This window comes from Microtus oregoni, unplaced genomic scaffold (genome assembly GCF_018167655.1).
Source record: "Microtus oregoni isolate MIOR12 unplaced genomic scaffold, Mior012 000022F_ref0000154, whole genome shotgun sequence".
In the NCBI taxonomy this organism is placed as follows: Eukaryota; Metazoa; Chordata; class Mammalia; order Rodentia; family Cricetidae; genus Microtus; species Microtus oregoni.
Window position 1 is genome coordinate 13692849 of NW_024543081.1, and position 22031 is coordinate 13714879.

Sequence of the window (22031 nt, forward strand, 5' to 3'; positions counted from 1 at the left end):
TTTTATTTATACCTACAAAAGAAAACAATATGGTATCAAAAGGACAATTTACAAACTAATAGTAGTAACATAGCTCTTAGCATCCTGTGCCTTAACATCACACCTACAATTCAAGTCTCAATGACAGGAATGTGTTCAGAGACCAGCAAATGCATTAGCAGAGCACTGATCCCAGGCAAAAGCCACCAACCTTTTAGATAAGTCTGCACAATGAATTGTTCAGGAGGGGTAGGGAGAAGCAGCCCACAGCTTAATACTGAAGCCCTTTCCTTAAGTGAGTTAACCACACGAAGGCAATTACCCCACCTCAGAGGGCGTGCCTAGGCCTGTTCTGAGAGAACTCAAAGGACAGACAAGACAGAAGTCATTTGCACTAAATAGGAAAACTGCTAGTTTTCTGCCGTACCCAGGCCAAAAGAGCTCATGAAGTAGTAATTCAGCTGTTAATTTATCTGGATTATGCTTCTGGTGGAAAGGGGAGGTAAGCAACCTAGCTACTGCTTCATCTCCAAAGGCATTAACAGAAAGGGTGTTTTTAAGAGCTGCAGTAGCACAGGATAGCCCATGGTATGATGCTTAATAGGTAAATCTGAAGAAGTATCTGTAACAGGCTGGTCAGTGTCCATGATTAGACACTTCCTTTTGGCAGGGTGAGAGACAGACAGAACATACACTTTGGTTTCAAGCACAGAGCAGGGTTGCCACACATCTGTGCCCACCACTCCCCCAGCTTCATATTCTGTAAAATAGTAAGGAAAACAAAAGGATGCCAAGCGTTCACATACATATACCCAACATATGCTGACAACCTACCTGTTGTGTCGCACACTGAATCCTACTTTCAGAGCCCTCAAAACCATCCCCTTTCTCTTCCTGAAGGAAACCTCAAGTGTATGGTTACGACTTTTACAAAGCAGCAAGCATTCTGAGGGCACAGCCACGAAATGAAGTGGAGCCTCCTCCTGTACTGTGAATGAGCAGCACAGGTAACAGCAAAACAAAAGACCCCGCCATGTGATGATCTCTCACAGGTGCTGGGGCCATCTACTGTCCCATCCTGTTAGGGGACACAAGAGCAAAATTCTTTTCAGGTGCATCTGTTGCTCTTGGAAGTTTCAGGAAGAAAACAGTTAACAAAGGGATGAGACAAACCCACCTTCCCACTGCAGAGTAAGGGGGACCTGGGCTCTAGTCCTCCAGAGTGCTTCCTAAGCACTACCTACCTGTGAAAAGCTGAGTGCAAAAGGATGCCGAGGACGAGTGCCTCCAGCTGCTATGAAACACCACAGAACAGGCCATGGAGTCCTGCTCAGGAGAGCCTGGTCAAGAGGGCAGAGCAGCCCATGAGCCACCTTAACTCTAAAAATACTGAATTTAAGAGGACGATCTGCCCATTTGGATGTCATCATTTATAAAGGCATTTTGTACACCATAGACTCAGCTGCTTAGGAAGCATCTGCTACTCACTGATGCATGCTTACTGCTCATAACTATTTGGCTAAAGAAATCAACTTTTCAGATGGTCCCTAGTTATATGGGGAGCAAAACCAGGCAGTCTCTACCCAAATGCCAGTCTACCCAGCAAACAATGCTTTGTAGTTTTTTTAAACTTAAAAAGGTCGCTTGAACTCAGAAATTTGATTTCTAACTCAACACTAACCTGGTTAATATTTAGTAACTGCAGGAGAGAGGGGCAAACCAATTAGGAATTTTTTAGCTCTCAAATCCATGTTAATACGCCATCAGCCAAAATGACTGACAAGTCTTAAAATCCATCATGCCGAGTAATCTAACTTCAGTAACTTAAAACCCACCATGGACAACACACATGAAATCCCTCTTGGCTTCTCCCAATAAGGAGAACAGCCTGAAGCACAGATGCTGCCATCTTCTGCAGAACACTCCATCCTTTCCTACCCTCCCTCCCAACAATAAGCAGGCTCCAACAAAAGCGCCTAATATCCTCAACATGCATTAAATCGGGGGAAGAAAATGTTTTCTAGTCAGTTATATATATATATATTTATATATATATATATATATTTCCGTACAAAATCTGTTATTACAGACTGGATCTTTTGGGTGGGCAGAAGAAACCTGGCAGTGAATTTTAACTAATCTGCATCAAAAAAAAGATAAACCACAATGGTTGGGAAAAGAAAAAATAAAAATGGCTATAAGGTAAAAGAATAGACAGCGTTCCTTTAGATGTAATCTGCACAAGTCACTCCCACCAAGCAGCTTCATTTACGAGAAGGAGGAGGGGGAGGAGGTGGGGGAGGGTACTGGTAAGCAGTCTGCCCCATATAGCCTATCATATTGGTAGCTCCTGGAGGCTGTGCAAACTGCTGTGACATCAGTGGCTGTGGCTGCTGCCCAGATCGGCCTATACCACTAAACTGCTGACTAGAGCTCTGGGAGCTCCTCCCAGTTGAGGTGGTGCTACTAGCCCCGTATGTGCCAGCAGCATACTCCTGGGCTGTGTAGCCACTGGTACCATAAGCAGCTGCCCCATAGGTGCCTTGGGCATAGGTGTATTGGCCTGCTTGTGCCCCAAAGGCAGAATTTGGGCTTCCATAGCCACTGCCATTAGCATAACTGGCTCTATCGGTTTCACTGCGATCCCGGTAGCTTGTAGAATCTCTCCGGCCACCATCCTTGACCCCTCGAAGCCTCCGGTCACACTCATCCTGATACATCAGATTGGGATTGTTGGCTGAAGAAGTAGTCCGGTATCGAGAGCGACCTCCTGATGGGAAGATAAAGGCATTTTTAAAGCCAGTATGAGATCCAACACAAACTAAACATAAAAGGGAACAGAAATACTCAACACATCTTCAGTGTCAGCAATGCCAGTCTTTAAGCTAATACTTAACTTGGTGCCTTTTAGACTCTTCTTGAGGGCAACAAAAACAATCTATTTTTCCCCCCATCAGTTTCCTGAGAGAGGGTTTCTGTTTAGCCCTGGCTGTCCTGAAACTTGTTCTACAGAAAAGGCTGGCCTCAAACTTAAGAGACATGCCTGCTTCTGTCTCCCGAGTGCTGAGATTAAAGACGTACACTACCACCCTGAAGCCAAAACACAATAAACAACTTTCGCACACCAGGCTAGGGAGCCAGGAGTCGGAGCTGAGTGCATCTCACAACCATAGATCAGTTGTGTGTTAGCTAATACTATGCTATGAAATGACGTAAAATTACCAAATTCTCCACATGCAAAACTGAAAACTCTAGTATAACTAAGAAGCAGTTTAAAGGTATCAAAAAAACCAGGCTTTAGCTTTGTGTATCTATTAAGAGAAAGGGTCTAACCAAGCAGTAGTGGCACACTCCTTTCATCTGAGCACTCAGGAGGCAGAGGCAGGCAGATCACTCTGAGTTCAAGGCTAGTCTACAGGGTGAGTTTCAGGACAGCCAGGATCTATTTCACAGAGAAACCCTGTCTCAAAAAAAAAAAACAAAAAACAAAAACAAAAACAAAGAGAGACAGGGTCTAGATACAAGCCTCAAACTGTACCTAGAAGTCGCACCTGGCCTTAGATCCAGAGGTCAAAGCAAACACCACACCATCAGTGTGTGTGTTTGGGGGTGGGGGGAATCTCTGTGAGTTTGACGCCAGAGAAACCCTGTCTTAAACACCCGCCCCCACAAAAAAGAAATCTACAGGAATGTATGAGTTAGTTTTGACCATGCACGTGACCCAAAATTTAAGTAAGTGGGTCTTAGATTCTCACATACAAGGCTACAATAGTAACAATAGCAGTAAAATGATGAAACTTGCTTTTTGACTTACAATGACGCCATGAAAACCACTAAGCATTCTCTGACTTCTAAGCAAGAGCCTTCCTTCACAGATCAAAATGAAAAATTAAAAAAACAATTAGCATCAAGGAGTCCCATACAGTACCTGGAAAATTCCAGGACTTACCCTTACCCCCTCCGCCGCCACCGCCTCTGTGGTCCACCAGTTGCATCAATTTTGGATTGATGGCCTGATTAGCCTCTTCCAACACTTTGATCAGCTCTCTAGCCTGCTTTAGGTTCCCCGGGGTAAAGAAAGTATAGGCAGTGCCCTTGTTGGTGCTCCGGGCCGTTCGGCCAATACGGTGAACATAGTCCTCTGAGCTGTTTGGATAGTCATAGTTGATCACAAACTTCACATCTTCCACATCTTCCAGGTCAATGATGAGTCATTGCGTTAAGTTGATGTGGAAAGAGAAGGTAAAGTACAAGGCCAAGAGGTGGAACGCACGAATGCAGATGACAGCAAGAGGAGAAAAGATGAAGTTAGTAACCACTTTGAGCAGGTACAAAAAAGACTCATCCCAACAGAGTAAAAGAGAACCAGTGATTCTCAGGACACAAATGGGCACTGCATCTTGATTATAATCCCACGGGAATCCCATTTAACCCCCCAAACTCCTGCCTCTTCTGTGACAGTATGCTGACAGGAGATACACTACAACCAGAGTTCAGACTGACACATTCCAGTGCCACCGCTTTCAGAACTGGGATGTAGAGATCAATAACCACCATTAAAGTGCAGGGCCAAATCACTTCTACTCTGTTGGGAGAAGCCTGGCACAGTCTACCAACAGCACAACAACTTACCTTCCAACCAGTCACAGAGCAACATGGAAAGGCACTTCATCTACCCACTACATTCTCAGACTACAGTTAGGGCTTTCTTGCTCTCGTATTTAAAAAGCAAACCAGAGCCACAGTACACACCTATTTTGCTTTGCTTGAACATCCACATTATCTTTCCCTTTCAATCACAAGAACACATTACACTAAAATTTCACTGCACTTCCAAGCCCAGCTTCTCAAGTGAGGGTTTTTTCCACTCAAGTTTACAAACTGGATACTTGTATCATTAATCAGATTGTCTACGTGACCTGGAGATTCAATAGCCAAAGAACGTGGGGAAAACCATGACACTTTGAGACACACATTAATATTCTGCACATGGCTAGGAATTGGGCTGGGTAACCCCTAAAACTTATAGTTATGTAAATGTTAGTGTAATGCTTTCAGCTAAATGTTTTTTATCCTACCCAACAAACAAATTTAATAACAGAATCCTAATTTTTGTGGAAAAAAATCTGCATTTTACAAAGAATATTCCGAAAATATCCTAGATAAAACACAGATTTCTGTGATAGAAATAATTAAAAAACATTCTCTGTTTGTTACCAGACCGATGCACACTCCCTCCTCCTTTGGGAAACCGCTGCAGCCGATCCCGTCTCTTTGTCTTTTATATTTGGCGGCCTCCTTTCGAAAACTCCGCCTTCTGACACGGGACCACTGGAGCGCGGGGAGCATGCATCAAGGGTCCATGGCAGTGAGAAGTCCCCACACACGCTCGCTCTGTGAACTGGCTTAGATGCTTCTCTGTAGCCCCATTTGGTTGCCAAGCGCCGGAGAACCTGGGTTCAGGTAAAAATTTCAGGTCCTCCAACGCCTCCCCAAGGTAATTGGGGTGATTGTAGAAAAATTAAAAAAAAGTTACATCCAAAGGGTCAGACTGCATCTATTGCCCAGACTGGATCAATTTCAGGGGAAGGGGAGATGATTAAAAAACAAAAATTCAGCTGTGGTTAGGGGTGTGTGGAGTAGGGGCATTATGTCTGTTTCTTATTACAATAAAGGCTCCTCAGTCTTTACTGACCCCTAAAGTCCTGAATCACACCAGAAAGACGAGAAGGCACTTATCACAGGGGGCAGCTTGAGTCTCCGGCTTGGGTCGTTGACGCCACAAAGAAAAAATATAGGGCAAGGATGGAAGATTGGGGTGGGGGTGGGGTAACTCCATAAGCACATCTTCAGAGCTTGAATAATAGCCCTTAGTCACTCCCACTGGTGACCATGGGCAACAGAGCACGCTGAATTACTGCACTGGATGCACAGGAGTGTGCTTTCCAAGCAGCAAGAAACTGGGGCTCCAGATGCTAACAGCTGGGAGCACTTCTGGAGGGGCTTGATAAAGGGTGGACACGGTGCAAGTTCTTCATACTAGAAGGGTGTCCTGTGTGCACACAGCTGCCTGAGGCCACCAAAGAGCAAGCACAGAATCTGGTTTTCTCCAGTCCAGGCTGCCCTGAGGTTACTGGCGTACTGCCACAATGTTATCTTGCTGTCTAGAGAAGATGCTGTAGCAGGGTAAGAAATGGAAAGTTACATGGTTTGGCCAGTGGCCTGGGAGAGCCTATGCCATGGCCTAAAACTCCAATGACTAATTGGGAGGATCTAAGACTAGCCAGCAGGCTCATCTAGAGCGGCTTCGGGCCAATGTAGATTTGCCTCAGTCATGTACTGAGTGATCTGCAGCTGATATCAAAGCTTCTGCTAAAAAAACAAAACAAAATCAATTCAATACTTTTAGTTCAACAGTCTGTAAACAAAAAAGAAAAAGAAAAAAGAAAAAAAAAGCGAAATAAAAAATATCCCAGTGGAAAGGGAACAGTGGTCGCCTGAAGATGACTACTATGAACTATGGGAAGCCAAGAACTTACCTGAAGGGATCATTTAAGAGACCATCGCTCCACAGAAGTGAAAAAAGGCCTGGTGACTCAGCTGAAAATAGCACCCCTGTCTATGAGGTAGAAGCCTTCACTTTCCAGGATCTTGTAGGACCTTGGTCAGAATTCTGCCATTGTGGTGGGTTTTCTCCCTCCTTTTTATTTTTACAAGGCAGCAAACAAAGGGGCCCAAAACAAGCACTGATGTTGAGTAACAAGAAACAGACTCAGGCACCTTCCCCCTCCCCTCACTTGAATGAGGGAGGGTGGGATGAAGAGTCTAAGTTATTCTAATGGCAGCCAATTGATTTTGTTAAAATATGCAAAGGGGCACAACCAGAACAAAGATTTTTAATTGTCTAGGCAAGATGCACAAAGAAGCTACCAGCACATAGCAAGCCTGTTTTAAAAACCACCATTACTGAAAGCTTTCATGGAAATTGCTTTCAGGCTTCTGCCTCCTCTCCCAACAGGCCCAAGTTCTAACGGCACAGACCCAGACATGACCTCGGAGGGAAGACACAGCTTCCCACCATGGCTGCAGGTCACTACCTCTGAAGGAGTTCAAGGTATAAAAAAGCCCCACTACTGCCGCATCAATACTTATCATTGTTATGTTAAATTGCACGGGGAAATTTGGTACTTCTCTCCTTCCTCAACAGAAATTAAACATATCAATAATGGATTCCTCATGATAGAAATGACCCCCATCTCTCTAAAACAAGATCTCGCTATATATAAGTAAGGATGGCCTCAAACTATTGATTCTTCTGCCCAAGCCTCCCAAGTGCTGGAATTTACAGGCATATACTACCATGCCCAGCTACAGCAATCTCTTTTTGTGGAGACAGAGTCTCATAATGTGGCCCCAGGTGGTCTAAAGCTTACTAGGCATACTAGGCTGGCTTCAAAATAAAAAACCACTTGCCTCTGTCTCACAAATACTAGGATCAAAGGCATGTATTACTACACCCAGTTGAAATAATCTTTATAAATGTTAACATTTTGGGTCAGAATTGTTCAGGTCAAAACAACAGGCCATCTGTATGTATCTTAAATTTGTGAGTTGAAACTAAAGAAGAACACCTTTAAACTAAGTTCTTAAAGTGGACAACACATTGATGGCCAAATGGAGGGTAAGAAGGGAGAATTGCCCACTATTTTACTGAAATAATACCAGGCAATGCAGACATTTAAAAAAGAATGTTACAGTATAAAGTAATCAAACTTTTTAGTAAATGTTCATAGAAGTAGCCTCTATGCTTGTATCTATAATAGACAAACTAGCATAAGGCAAAAACTAAAGAAACCAGTTTTTGATAGCCAGGTTTCATTAGGCTCCTTCTATCCAGCCAGAAAATTGAACAAGAACAAAAAGAAATTAAGCTGTAAGATGAATTATCTCTTCTCCCTGTAACTTAATAGTCATGCCTAGGCCTTGCTGCAGACCAAAGCCTGTTTGTTAGGAGCCGGACGAGACTTTGAAAATAAAAGAGGGGTGGGTGGGATGACCGCAGAAAACCCAAAATAATAAAATAAATTAAACCCACAAAGGTAAAAAAAAAAATTTACAAGAGGGGGATCACACTTATACTCTTTTGACTAAACTTATATACATACAACTCTAAATTTGACATGACAAAAAAAATTTTCAAAACAAAAGATACACAAACCACCGACAGAGACCTATCTATACAAACCTAGCCCACGGGAGGCTACATCTGTGGCAATGAGTATAGGAGCCTTTCCAGATCGGAACTCTGAAAAAAAAGAAAAACAGGTACCAAGTTAGGGAACTGAGGCTATAAAGAACATCCATAAAAGACAAAGAAAAATCATTCTCCCCACCCACCTAATATACATGCCATTGATAATGTTGGTTTTGTAAACCTTCTTAACCGTTTATACCATACCCACTTTAAGAAAAATAAAAGTATTTTATTAAAAACTGTGTGTCTATGAATGTAGGTACTCAGATGCCAGAGGCATAGAATCTCTTTGTGGCTGGAAGTACAGGTGCTTGTGAAGCACTCAACACAAGTCCTCCGAAGAGCAGCATGTGGGTCTTTTTTATTTTACTTAAAGACAAGGTTTCTCTTGTCTAACAGCTCTAGCTGGCCTGAAACCCTGGAACTCACTTTATTGACCAGGTTGGCCTCAAACTCACTGAGATCTACCTGCCTCTGCCTCCCAAGTGCTAGGGTTAAAGGCGTGCATCACCATGCCTGGGTCATCTCTCCAGCCCTTTCATTTGGAAAAAAAAAAATTTATTTTTATTATTATAAGCTTTAAAGAACTCTGGAGAGGTACTGAAAATGCCCAGGGTTCAATTAGCTAAAATAGGGCTGGTTGGGCTTTGATCTACAAATAGAATCTAGTATAGGGAACGCAGCCAGGCCATGTCTTCAAAACTATCTATGACCATCTGTTTTTGTGTAGAAATCATTCAAACCATTATTTGATGTACAAAGTCAAAATAATCTTTTACCCGGTTCTTTCTAAATAGGGCAGGGGGCATAACATTTGTCAAAAAAACTTTACTGTGAGGCTGGAGAGATGGCTCAGTGGTTAAGAGCATTGCCTGCTCTTCCAAAGGTCCTGAGTTCAATTCCCAGCAACCACATGGTGGCTCACAACCATCTGTAATGAGATCTGGTGCCCTCTTCTGGCCTGCAGACATACACACAGACAGAACATTGTATACATAATAAATAAATAAATAAATATTTAAAAAAAAAACTTTACTGTGCTAGTAGGCAGAGGCAGGTGGATTTCTATGAGCTCAAAGCAAGACTGAATGACACAGTGAGATACTATCTCAAAAGAAAATACTTAGTCTTATTCTTACCATTAAGTACCCAATCTCTTTCTGGTTGACTCTTGTCTCCATGGATACACATAGCTGGCCAACTATCAGAAGAATATTATACATTAGAAATCTTTACCCAAGTATTAGTACATAATGTTGATCAAGTTGTTTAAGCTACATAATAAGAAGACGGTGCTTATTTATACATTTACACAATTACACATTATGCTAAAATACACATGTGTAAAGGCCCTAGCATAGCAGTGGTTCTCAACCTTCTTAACAATACAACCCTTTAATACAGTTCCTGTGGTGACCCCAACCATACATCATTTTGTTGCCAATTCACTAACTGCAATTTTGCTATTGTTAGGAATCATAATGTAAATATCTGGCATGCATGGTATCAGATATATGACCAGGATGAAAGGGTCGTCTGCCCACCCTCCCTCCACAGATAGCGTAACCTAGAGGTCGAAAACTGCTGGTATAATGCTCTCTCGGTGCTGTACTCACCCATCTCTGCGCATCCTTCGAGTGAGGTCATCACAGCGTCTCTTTGTCTCCACAAATATTATAGTCTTATTTTCCTTTTCCGCCATGATCTCCTCCATCAGTTGGATCAATCTGAAAACAAGACCAACAATGCAGTCTCATACAGTATCATCCACACAGATGCTATTAACTCCCAAAGCTTAGAGTGTGGTGGAACATGCCTACAGTCCCAGTATCACTCAGGAAGCTGAAGCAGGATGGAGAATCCAAGGGTCAACCTTAATTACATAACAGGAATCTTCTCTTCCAAAAAGAAAAAAACCCTCCAGACCTAACTTTTTTGGGTTTTGTTTTTCAATACAACAGGGTTTCTCAGTGTTGCCCTGGCTGTCCTGGAACTCACTCTGTAGACCAGGCTGCCCTCAAACTTCAGTAGTGGCATACACCTGTAATCCGGGAGAGAAAGGCAGGCAGATTTTTGTTGAGTTCAAAGCCAGCATGGTTTACAGAAGGAGTTCTAGGACCAGCTCCAAAGCTACACAAACTAGAAAAACAATCTCCAAAAACAAAACACAAAAAACCTTAAGTCGGCCTGCCTGCGAAGCACTGGTATAACCGTCTTAAAAAACAAAACACAAAAAAACAATCTTAAAGCAATTGGCCTGCCTCTGCAGCACTGGTATAAAGGTGTGTTAACACGCTTGGCTTGTTCACAGGTACTTAAACGCATACATCTATAACTATTCAGGGTCTGAAGAGATTAAAAGTCTTGCTGCTCTTACAGAGGGGACTGACACTAGCTTTGGGCATCCACTATGGTGTCTGGCAAACATCTATAATTCCACCCCTAGGGATCTGAGGACAGTACATGAAAACAACAAAAACTAATCCACTGTGGTTATAGTATTCGCCCAGCAAGCATGATGCCCTGGGTTCAATCCTCAGCAACACCTAAACAGTGTGGTGGCATATGCCTGAACTCACAGTACATGGGAGGCAAAAGCTCTAAGTAATCTTGTTTACACCTCAAGGTCCAGGCCTAAGAAGGATACACGAGATCCTGTTTCACATACATGAAATAGAAGTGAATTCCAACTAATTCACTCACACTAGATTCAAGCAGGTCTGATGCATTTGATATTATTCCTATCTCAAAAAATAAGAAATGGAGGCAATGAGACGGAATCCTAACCGGGCAGTGATGGTGGCGCATGCCTTTAATCCCAGCACTCGGGAGGCAGAGGCAGGCGGATGTCTGTGAGTTCGAGGCCAGCCTGGTCTACAAGAGCTAGTTCCAGGATAGGCTCCAAAGCTACAGAGAAACCCTGTCTGGAAAAACAAAACGAAACAGAACAATACAACAATAATTCCAACCTCAAAAAAATCCTGGCCTTTTCAGCTATGGTACAGTACAGCAGTAATTTTAGCATTATGAAGGATCATGAGTTTAAATGCAATGTTAGGACATCAAGAGCAGCTCTACCTTAAAAATCAACCAATCCCAATATTCTATCAAAACAAGAAAACAAAGTCCCCTTTCATACTTGTGATCTTTTTCACTTTCCATACAGACATCCACAATCTGCAGGATGTTGTGGTTGGCACTCAACTCCAGATTGCCCACGTTGATCTGGGTGTAATCACGCAGGAAGTCCTCTGCAAGCTGCCTTACTTCCTTTGGCCAGGTTGCACTCCACATCAGTGTCTGCCGGTCAGGCTGTCAGGAAATGAAGGTTTTCCTTTATATTAAAGAACTATATAACAGTTGAACAGGTATAAATATAATGAAGTATCAGCTTTACGAACCCTGATTTGGTCAACAATTTTACGGATCTGGGGCTCAAAGCCCATATCAAGCATTCGGTCAGCCTCATCCAACACAAGGTAAGTACAGCGGCGAAGATTTGTTTTTCCTGATTCCAGAAAATCTATTAGGCGCCCAGGGGTGGCTATGCAAATCTCAACACCTGCAAAGCAACAAAACAATAAACTTTTTATAAACAGTCTAAACCTCAGTACACAGAAACCATGACACACCAGTTCTGATGGCTGCATTTGATGTTCAGCAGTTGCTAAACATACACAGTATCTGAAGGGCATGATGTAATGCAAACTTCAAAGAGCAGGTTAAGACTCTAGCTTCCCCCTGCTACTGAATATTCTAACAAGAAACTTGTCCAATTTCATTTACAGAAATTGGCAAGGAAGGAATTTTTTTTTTTACCTCTTTCCAAGTCTCGAATCTGAGGACCTTTAGGAGCCCCTCCATAAATGCATGTGCTCTTCAACCTAGAACACTTTCCATAATCATCAGCCACCTGCTGCACCTGCTGAGCAAGTTCTCTTGTAGGAGCCAGCACTAGACACTGAAATAAGGGGAGGGGAGAAGCAAATAAACTTGAGACAGCCAACCCAAGTTTAACAAAAACACCCAAACAACCCTAAGAACCAGAGGGTAGTCTAATTTTCCCCTCATTGTCCAATTTAGCACATCAATTTATTTGAGTAGTGGGGCACACTGGCTTATGAGCAAATATAACTTACAATTTAGAAATGGAAATATACCAGCATCTTTCCCACTTGGCTTACTCTGATGCATTATCATTACATAAAAGTATAAAGACAAAAACAAAAGAGCGTTTTCTATAGACTCTCTGGCCTTTAACTATGTAGCTGAAGATGACCTTGAAGTTCCTTCTGATCCTCACTTTTCTACTACCCAGGCTAGCCAGGCTAGTTTGCACCATCACACCCAGATTTGTACTACCAACTTTTAACCTTACAAGAGGAAAGATGATGTGTCAGGCAGACCTCTGTGAGTGAGATTGAGATCAGACTGGTATTCACAACAAGTTCAGGGACAGCCAGGGCCATTACAGAGAAACCCTCTCTAGCTAGGGTGGGGACATCCATCAAACAAAAACTTAAATGTCAGTAGGAAATACAGATTAAAGTTGAGCTTAGAAAAATGGCTCAGGGGTTAAAAACAGTGGCTCTCCCAGAGGACCCTAGTTCAATTCCCTGCACTCACATGGCAGCTCATAACTAACTGTCAGTAACTCTAGTTCAGAAGGATTTGACATCCTCACTCACACAGACATACATGGAGGCAAAGCACCAATGGACATAAAAGTTAAAAAATACTTGGCTGGGCGGTGGTACACGCCTTTAACCCCAGTACCTGGGAGGCAGAGGCAGGCAGATCTCTGTTAAGTTCGAGACCATCCTGGTCTACAGATCAAGTTCCAGGACAGGCTCCAAAGCTACAGAGAAACCCTACCTTAAAAAACAAAAACAAAACAAAACAACAACAACAAAAAACCTACTTAAAAAAAATAGGGGTGACGACAATGATGACTGGAGAAGAAAGATGCTTGCATGGTGGTGTACACCTTTAATGCCAGCACAGGAGGCAAGGAGTTCAAAGCCAGCCTAGCCTATGTTAAAAATAAAAAGCTGATCAGAGATCCACGTGGTGTGGTGGGAAGAACTGACCCTAACTTCTAGAGAATCCACTCCCTAAAGAAAAATAACCAAAACTAACAAAAATGAGTAATTCAAAATTGTGTTTGAGGGCTGCTGATATAGCCCAATGGTTGAATATTTACCTAGCACACATTAAGCCCTAAGTTCAACCCTCAGTACAAAAAAAAAAAAAAAAAAAAAAGAAAGAAAAAGACTTGTACTTAAATGTGCTACAAAGACTGGTTCAGGGCTGGAGATGGCTCAGCAGTTAAGAGCATTGCCTGCTCTTCCAAAGACACACAAGACAGAATAATGTATACATAATAAATAAATAAAACAAGCACAGGAAGGAAATACATTTTTAAAAAAAGGGAAAAAAAAGACTGGCTCAAAGACTAGGTTCAGGGAGATAGAGCTCAGTGGTGAGTATTTATTTGCCTAACACACACAAGGACACAAGTTAGATATATATAGAACCCCAAACAGAAAAGAGAAAGAATGCCTCAAATTCAGTCATTTAATTCCAAATGATAGGGCAGGGCAGGGCAGGGGCGAAGAGACAATTCAGTGGTTAATAAATAGCACTGGCCCTTTTCCAGGACTTGGGTACAATCCTAATAATCACATTGCAGATAACAACTGTAACTCCAGGTCCAGGGGATTAAATACCCTCTTCTGATCTCCACGGCCACACCCACAAACAGCGTGAGCAGACTTAACAAATAGGCCAATGTAAAGCAGAGCATTCCCAGGTGGTTCTCAAGAAGGCAGAACAAAGAACTTGAGAGCATACCAATGTGAATTTTTAATTCTTAAAAACTATAAACTGGGCTGGACAGTGGTGGTACATGCCTTTAATGCCAGCACTTGGGAGGCAGAAGACAGGTGGATCTTAGCGAATTTAAGGCCAGCCTGGTCTACAAAGTCAGTTCCAGGACAGCTAGAACTGTTACACAGAGAAACCCTGTCTCAAAAAACACAACACAACAAAACAAAAAAACAAGAAAATTTACAAACTGTAATACACTTACAATTGGGCCATCTCCTCTTTCCAAGTATGGCTGGTGGTTTATATGAACAATTGCAGGCAGCAAATACTGAGGAAGAATGAGAATCAACAATGTCATACAAACTCAAGCCATTATCTTAATGGTTCCAATTTAAATCAGTAATTAACAATGCCCTAACAGAAAGGAAGAAAAATACAACACATCACCACACTCAAGTACAATGCAAACCTCCATTTGAAATATTGCACATAGTAGTATTTTATGTTTTGGCTCTCGTTTCCTGGAACTCACTGCATAGACCAAACTGGCCTCCAACTCAGAGGCCGATCTGCTGGCTTCTGCCTCTCTAGTGCCGGGATTAAAGGGTATATCATATCCCACCACCCTGGCTTGCACATAGTATTTTAACTATGAGTTGAAAAATTGAGAAAACGTGAGCTGGGCATGGTGGCGCATGACTTTAATCCCAGCTCTTGGGAGGTGGCAGAGGCAGGCAGTTTTTTGGCTGGAGGCCACCCTGGTTCCAGAACAGCAGTGACTACAAAGAGAAACCTTGTCTCAGGGTGTGTGTGTTGGGGGGTGGGGGGGACACATGACATGGACATGACACCTGAGAAAAATCTAAGAGAACTAGGATAACAAAATTAAGTTACTACAATGTCAAAGACATGGTACCTACCGCCAATGTTTTCCCAGAGCCAGTCTGTGCAATGCCAACCATATCCCGGCCACTAAGAGCCAAAGGAAATCCTTGGCATTGAATGGGAGTTGGTTCTGTAAAATGCTGATCCATCAGTACATCCATTACATACTCTGAAAAAAAATGAACGCATTACTACTTTTACTAGTAAAGCTAAGGGCACACATGAGATCTAGAGTAGCAGTTACTGAAGATAAGACTTACTTAGACTTATCAAGAACTTTAAACCCAATTTCTTGCCAGTTCACTACCACCTTTGTGAATTACTATCCTAACAAACCTAATAGCACAGGCCCATGCGTCATTTACTGTCCCCAAAGTTCATACTGTATCCTAGAAGCAATATTCTGTTGCCTTATAAAACGAAGGGGCAAAATATCGGTGCAAGTTTTGACACTAAAAAGAAAGAAGAAGCCGGGGGTGGTGGTGCACTCCTTTGATCCCAGTACTTGGGAGGCAAGTGGACCTCTGTTGAGTAGGAAGCTAGCCTGGTCTACAAAACAAGTTCCAGGACACACTGAGTTGTGACACAGATACCCTATCTTAAAAAAAAAAAAAAAAAAAAAAAAAACACAAAACACCAAAGCTGAGGAGATGGCTCAGCTGTTAAAGAGTACTTTTTGTTCTTACTGAAGACCCAAGTTTGGTTCCCAACACCCATTTCAGAACTGTGTGTAATTCCAACTTCAGGAAATCTGATGCTGTCTTCTGACTTCTCAGGAACCTCACCCTACACAAATAATCTTAAAAAAAAAAGTATTAATAACTATTAACATAGTGGTTATTAATACAAGTAGCCTTCATGCTTTTAAAAAATTGAAAACTCACATTAAATTACTATTTAAAGCCAGGTATAGTGGCACCTACCTTTAATCCCAGCATTTGGGAGGCAGGGGCAAGCGATCTCTTGAGTTTTAGGCTAGCCTGATCTATACAGTGAGACTTTGTCATGAAAAATAAAAACCTAAGAAACTTTTAACTTTATTACTGTGTGCATGTGTGATGTGCTGGAGTGAGTGTGTGGTGGTCGGAGGAGAGCTTCATGCAGTTGGTTTTCTCCTTCCACGTTTATCTGGGTTCCAAAGGCTGAACTTAGGTGGTCCAAACACTCTCACCACTGAACCATCTGACTGGCCAATAAGCTACCATCTTTTCTTTTTTCCCTCTCTCTTTTTTGGTTTTCCAATACAGGGTTTCTCTGTGCAGCCTTGGCTGTCCTGGAACTTACTTTATTCTGTAGACCAGGTTAGTCTCAAACTCAGAGTTCTGTTGCCAAGTACTGAGATTAAAGGCATGAGCCCATCACTTCCTGTCTATTATCTTTTCTTTTAAAAAAGGCTTCTATTTGTCAACAAAATTCTGAGCCTTAAAAAAAAATTTAAGCAACCTACCACTTAATGCAGGATTAAAGCACTTACGTGGGAAGTTCGCATGATGGAAGGCGAAGACAGGCTTGGGACAGACATCGCCTCCTCTCACTGTGATCTCTTTCTTTCGACGGAGTTCATCAACCTCATACTATGGGGGGGAGAAGACAGTAAAAGTTCTTCTCAATTTAAAAGCTTTATTATCACACATGATAAATATTAATATTTTTACATGAATTCAAGTTTGTGATGCACATGGCTAACCTTATCCAAAAACAATTAGACCAGCCAGGGTTACTTAAACAGTCTACTACAAATAACAGTCTACTACAAATAATTAACTTCTATTATACATAAAACTAGAACTAGGAAGAGATTATCTATAACTTGAGCCCAAAGCTCTTTCTGAACAAGCAAGTATTTTCTGGGTAGAATACCCTATCAGGTGGTAAAAGAACACAAATGTTAATTTATCTTAAACTAATTTATGAGAATATAGGTGAATAGTAGAGTTTAAGCTTAAATGCATATGGTACCAGGTTTGAGCATGGTACTGCTAAAAGAAAATTATTAGCTCAATGGTTGAGAAATTGCCTTCATGGACAAAGCTCAGGGTTTGACCAAAGAGAGAATATCACAAACCAGGTTTGCCTGCCCATGCCTGTAACCCTGGCACCCATGAGCTGAAGTAGCAGGATAGAAAGTTAAAGGCTAGAAACCCTGTCTCAAAAATCAAAAAAAAAAAAAAAGAAAGTTAAAGGCTAGCCTAGAACTACATAATGAGACCATGTTAACAGTCCTGGCTGCCTGGACTGCTTTGTAGACCAGGCTGTTCTTGAACTCAGAGATCCACCTGCCTCTGCCTTCCAGGTGCTGGGATTAAAGACATGCACCACCACTACCCAGTAATAAAATAGTTGTATCACATAAAAATTAAACAAAACACAATGGCAAGCCAGCCATGGCTAGGACTGTTATGGTCTGACCTAATACAAAATAAAGTACAACCACCTGGATCAATCTGTTTTCTTACCGGAGTCAGTCTTGCTACTTCTGGATGCTCCACATAAAAATTCTTCTCAAATTTCGGGAGTTCACTCAAATCCCACTTCTTTTTCCGTAAACGCTCTCCAGGATTACCAAACTTCTTTGGGGGAAGGCCACTACCACCTCTTGCTCCAAACCTAAAGACACCAGAAAATGTTGATTCATTAGTAGCTGTTTCATGTGACAGAAATATGTGAAGAGATGGCTCCTGGAAAGCCCTTTCCAAAGCCGGTTCATCTGAGTTCATCTTAGAATCTCAGGGGTAAGAGCAGAGATTCTAGAACCAGACAAGTATTGAGCTCTATTTCCTTCTGAAACTTCCTATGTAATCTGGGAGCACACTTTACTTCTCTACATCTTAGTTCTCTATGCAGAGAACAGCACTACTACTAATTTTATCCATTTGGCAAAATCATTGGCTACCTCCCAACTACATACCCAGTGTATTTTTTTAAGTGGTACTAGAGATTCTGCATGGGATAAAACATAAACAGGTTTCAAAGAAGATACTCTCTTAAACTGTAAGAGCAAGATTATGGAGATGGAGAAAAACACATATACTTGAAGCAAGTCCCTCAAAACTGTTGTAGCTTCTTGGTCAACTTCCCCGCTTGCTGAGACAAGCACTTCCCAGCTAATCTGCAAACTATAGGGACACCAGGAACTAGTACTCACCTTTAGTTTATTCAAAAGAAGCAGAATAAAGGGTTGTAATCCTTTCCTCGCTAGCCTTCATCTTTATATCGATATACTTTATTTTGTATCTCCTTTTTCTGCCCCAAATAATATTACTCTTGTGAGGCTGAACCTCATTTACCCCAACTCACAGAAATCCTCCTGCCTCAGCCTCCTAAACACTGGGATTATAAGTGTGAGCTACCACACCATGCTCAAATAATACTGAGTTACAGAAGAAACAATGTTGATGTAAGTTAAGGTATCTCATCTAATAAAATTCAAAGCCAGATACAATGCTGAAAGCGTGCAATCTTTAGCACTTGGAAAAGTGGTGGCAAGATCAAAGTTCAAGGCCAGTCTGGACTATGAGATTGCAGTATCAAAACAAAACCCCCTTCAAACAGATTTAAAATTAAGTCTTGTTCAAGAATACAGATGTGGCCACTTGCCAAACCTAAAATGTATGAAATTAGAAGCTAACTGTTCCTAGAACAAATATCACCTTTATTTGCCTTACTCTATGTAAAAGCACAGGACTTTGATACACAAACAGGGTATTTTAAAATCTCATTTCCTTCTCCCTTGTAAAACCCTACAGAATCAGAAAATTCAACAGTAGCTACTTTGAGGAATTTCAGTTTCAAGACCAGCCAGTTTGGGGAGTGGTGGGACAAAACCTACAACCTAAAACCCTCCTCTGTTAGAAGAGCCGTGGTTGTCTACACTGAAACATCGCACATTCTAGGCCAACCTGACAAAGATTTATGGTAAGAAATTTTACTGGGATTCATTGGATATGTACGTTCAGTAGGCAGAACTGGGGTAATTTATTAATACTACTGCTGAACCAACACAACAGAAAAATATATACAGCCAGGAACACTGATCCACACCTTTAAAAGGCCCCAGGTTTTCAGCTCAATACCAGACCAAAGAGGCCTTCTGAGTTGGCCACTCCACCCCACTTGCAAATCAAACACAAGTCTGAAACACTCTACAAGAACTAGAAAGCTAAGCCGGGCGGTGGTGGTGATGCACGCCTTTAATCCCAGCACTTGGGAGGCAGAGGCAGGCGGATCTCTGTGAGTTCGAGACCAGCCTGGTCTACAAGAGCTAGTTCCAGGACAAGCTCCAAAACCACAGAGAAACCCTGTCTCAAAAAACAACAACAACAAAAAAACAAAACAAAACAAAAAAAAAAAACCAAAAAAAAAATTAGAAAGCCAGTTGTTTTTTTTTTTTTCAGTCTTGCAAAAATTACCCAACCCAGTTTTGAAGAGATTTTTAGCCTCTGTCAAACGACTTTAGCGTGGCTCCTAATATGCTCCCGGTGTTCCTGATGTGATGCAGCCCTGCTCGATTTCCGCTTGTTTCCAGACAGAGAGTTAGTTTCTCTGTGCAGCTCTGGCTGTCCGGGAACTCACTCTGTAGATCAGGCTGGCCTCGAACTCAGAGATTCACCTGCCTCTGCCTCCCAAATACTGGAATTAAAGGCACATGCCATAATGGCCCAGCTAACACTGCTTGAATATTACAGTAATAATCTAGAAAAAAAGCTTCTAAAATTAAGATTCCTTTACAAGGGTTATTCTAACTGAATTTTCTTTCTTTCTACAACTAACCTTGAAAACCGTTCCCTTGCTTTGACACAAGAGCTACCGTAGCCCAGGCTGGCTTCAGTCACCAAGCTCCTGCCTCAGCCTCTGGTGCTGGGGATCACCTGCATGTGCCACCTCAAGAACATCTCTTGGTTTCAATAGCTTTGTTATTTCTAAGGATTTTCCCCATTCGAGGGAGAATCTCACTATGTAGCTCTGGCTGTCCTGGAACTCACAATGTGGACCAGGCTGGCCTGGAACTCAAGAGATCTACCTGTTTCTACTGCTTGAGTGCTAAGATTAGAAGTGTGCATCACCATGACCAGTCAAGACTTTACTGTATCCAAATTAAAAAAAAAATCACTTAAAGTTTATTTAGACGTGAACTGTTTCCGGTATCTAAGTATCACGAACAACGTTGGCATAAACTTTTTTTGAGTACTGACTCCAGGACAGGCACATTCAAGGATTTTTCTAGTAGCACAATACGAAGTTTCCTGCGGTAATTTACAAAAAACTTCTTAGCTTAGGCCTCAAAGTTAGTTCTGCAATATAACTGGATCTATAAAAGGCAATAAATAAAAATGTCACCTGACCTCCCGGCTCTCCCAACTTCGATCTTTTAAAAGCAGCCCAGCACTTCCCATTCCGATGTGTTTCCAATTAACCAAATATGACCGAAAGGGAGTAAAATCTGGCTTAGAGTCATAAAAGACCTTTTCGACTCTAGTCCTTCTAAATGGGATGGCTGGAGACATAACGGAAAGGAAACCACCTCGAAGTCGCTTTTTCTAGACTTGAGCATGCGGGTTCTTCCTGGACAAACACTGCGGCTTGCAGGGACCAAATGATCGGCGAGACCGGTCAAGCGGGGCGACAAGGCTGGCCTGCCGCCTCCGAGCCACGACGGCGGACCGTACATGCGCTCGGCCGAGCCAGAGGCCCGAGCACGGCGGCCATTGTACGTCGCGGGCTACCCCGCCCCCCGCCCGCACCTTCCCCTTACCCTCCACGGTCCCGATCCCGGTCCCGGTCCCCAAAGCCGCCTCCGCGCATGGTCCCAAACGGATAAAGATCTGGAAGCGGGGCACGAATGGCCGAGCTAGGGATGGCCTGTGGCTCCGGTCTAGTGACGACCGATGGCGGCGGCGCCTCCGCTGTTGGGGCGGCGGCAGGCGCGGCGCTCTCTCGCTCCGACGCGCTGTCTCCCGTCGCAGACGCCACCGTCGCCGCCTCTCTCGTCGGAGACGGGAGCAAAACACAGAGAATCGGGGGTTGTTAGTACAGCGGGGAGGTCTGGTCACGCTCAAACCGGGCGGTGCCACGGTATAGGCGTCTCCCTTCCTTCCCAGCGACTGCACAAAATGGCGGCGGCCGCTGAGCCTGCTCCAACTTATCGCTACGCACGGCCGAGACGCTACGTAAACAGCGTCTGGAGGAGCCCGAGGGCTTGGCGCGGGGCTACAGACATTCTAGGAGGCGTTTTACGTCAGTGGCGGAGACGGGCACCCTTGGCGGCCCACCTAAATAAGGCACTGTACGCAACAGGCGTACCGTTCTCGCGCCGCCAGCTTCAGAACGTGGGCTGGGGGTGGGGCGATCCTCCGGCGACGTAACATTGTTTGCGTGATTGGCCGGCCCTCTATTGCGAGGGTGCGTAGTCTTCGTTGCGAGTTCTGTTTCGAGAATAGACTTTTTCCCAGCATTCCGAGCTCAAACGGCACTCGAGGCTGGCCTTGTGCAGACACAATAGCTTCTCCCCACGTTGTTTTGGTCGGATTTCGGGGGTCTGTAGGTACTAGAACCTGGAGGGTCTTGAGGCCCTCTTGAACGGCCTTGGCCCCTTGCCCCGCCGCCCTGTGTTCGCCAAGCTGGCTACGCAGTCCAGCGCCATTTTCTTCCGTTGCTTTTCGCCGCGCTGGCGCCGCATCCATGTTGGGTGCGTCGTGTCGCTCTTTAGGGGCGACATCCCCACTGGGCTAAAAGACACCTGTGTTTCCCACAGTTCCGAATAGACTGTTGTCATCGCTCCTGCTTGGGCACAGTCGACTCGCTCACCCAGAGGCCCCCCCTCTGGGAGCCCTTCCTGAGGTGGCCGCTGATGGCCTTAGTCGCCATCAGATGGGTCGCCTCTCTGGGGAAACGGCAGACCCCGTTGGGGAAGGCAGGCCAGCTTAGGCCGCGGGCGCCGCCCAGCTCATAGATTACTTTCTTTTGTTTGTCATCCCTGCGTACTGCCAAGGCATACAAGCTCAGCCATACTTGCTTTGCAAAACTGTGAACCTGCTGCGTCCCTTGAGACCTCTAGTCTTATTTCTACCGATGCGGAGAAGGGAGG

At 43.4% G+C, this 22031-nt stretch overlaps 1 protein-coding gene across 2 annotated transcripts; it reads right to left on the reverse strand.

Moving 5' to 3' along the window:
• Positions 1 to 21095, reverse strand: Ddx17 (DEAD-box helicase 17). Of its 2 annotated transcripts, none has more exons than XM_041671735.1 (13): positions 20700 to 21095; positions 17404 to 17554; positions 16422 to 16521; positions 14983 to 15116; positions 14325 to 14390; positions 12053 to 12194; positions 11635 to 11795; positions 11373 to 11545; positions 9850 to 9960; positions 9373 to 9434; positions 8225 to 8284; positions 3935 to 4171; positions 1 to 2749 (listed from the first exon to the last, which is right to left on the reverse strand). In XM_041671735.1, exons 1-13 carry the CDS (start codon positions 20747 to 20749, stop codon positions 2244 to 2246), a joined length of 1953 nt encoding a protein of 650 aa, XP_041527669.1. In that variant the 5' UTR covers positions 20750 to 21095; the 3' UTR covers positions 1 to 2243. The 2 variants fall into 2 exon arrangements, with proteins under 2 accessions (XP_041527669.1, XP_041527668.1); XM_041671734.1 differs by having other exon boundaries at positions 3929 to 4171; positions 20700 to 21094.
• Between the last annotated feature and the right edge of the window lie 936 nt (positions 21096 to 22031).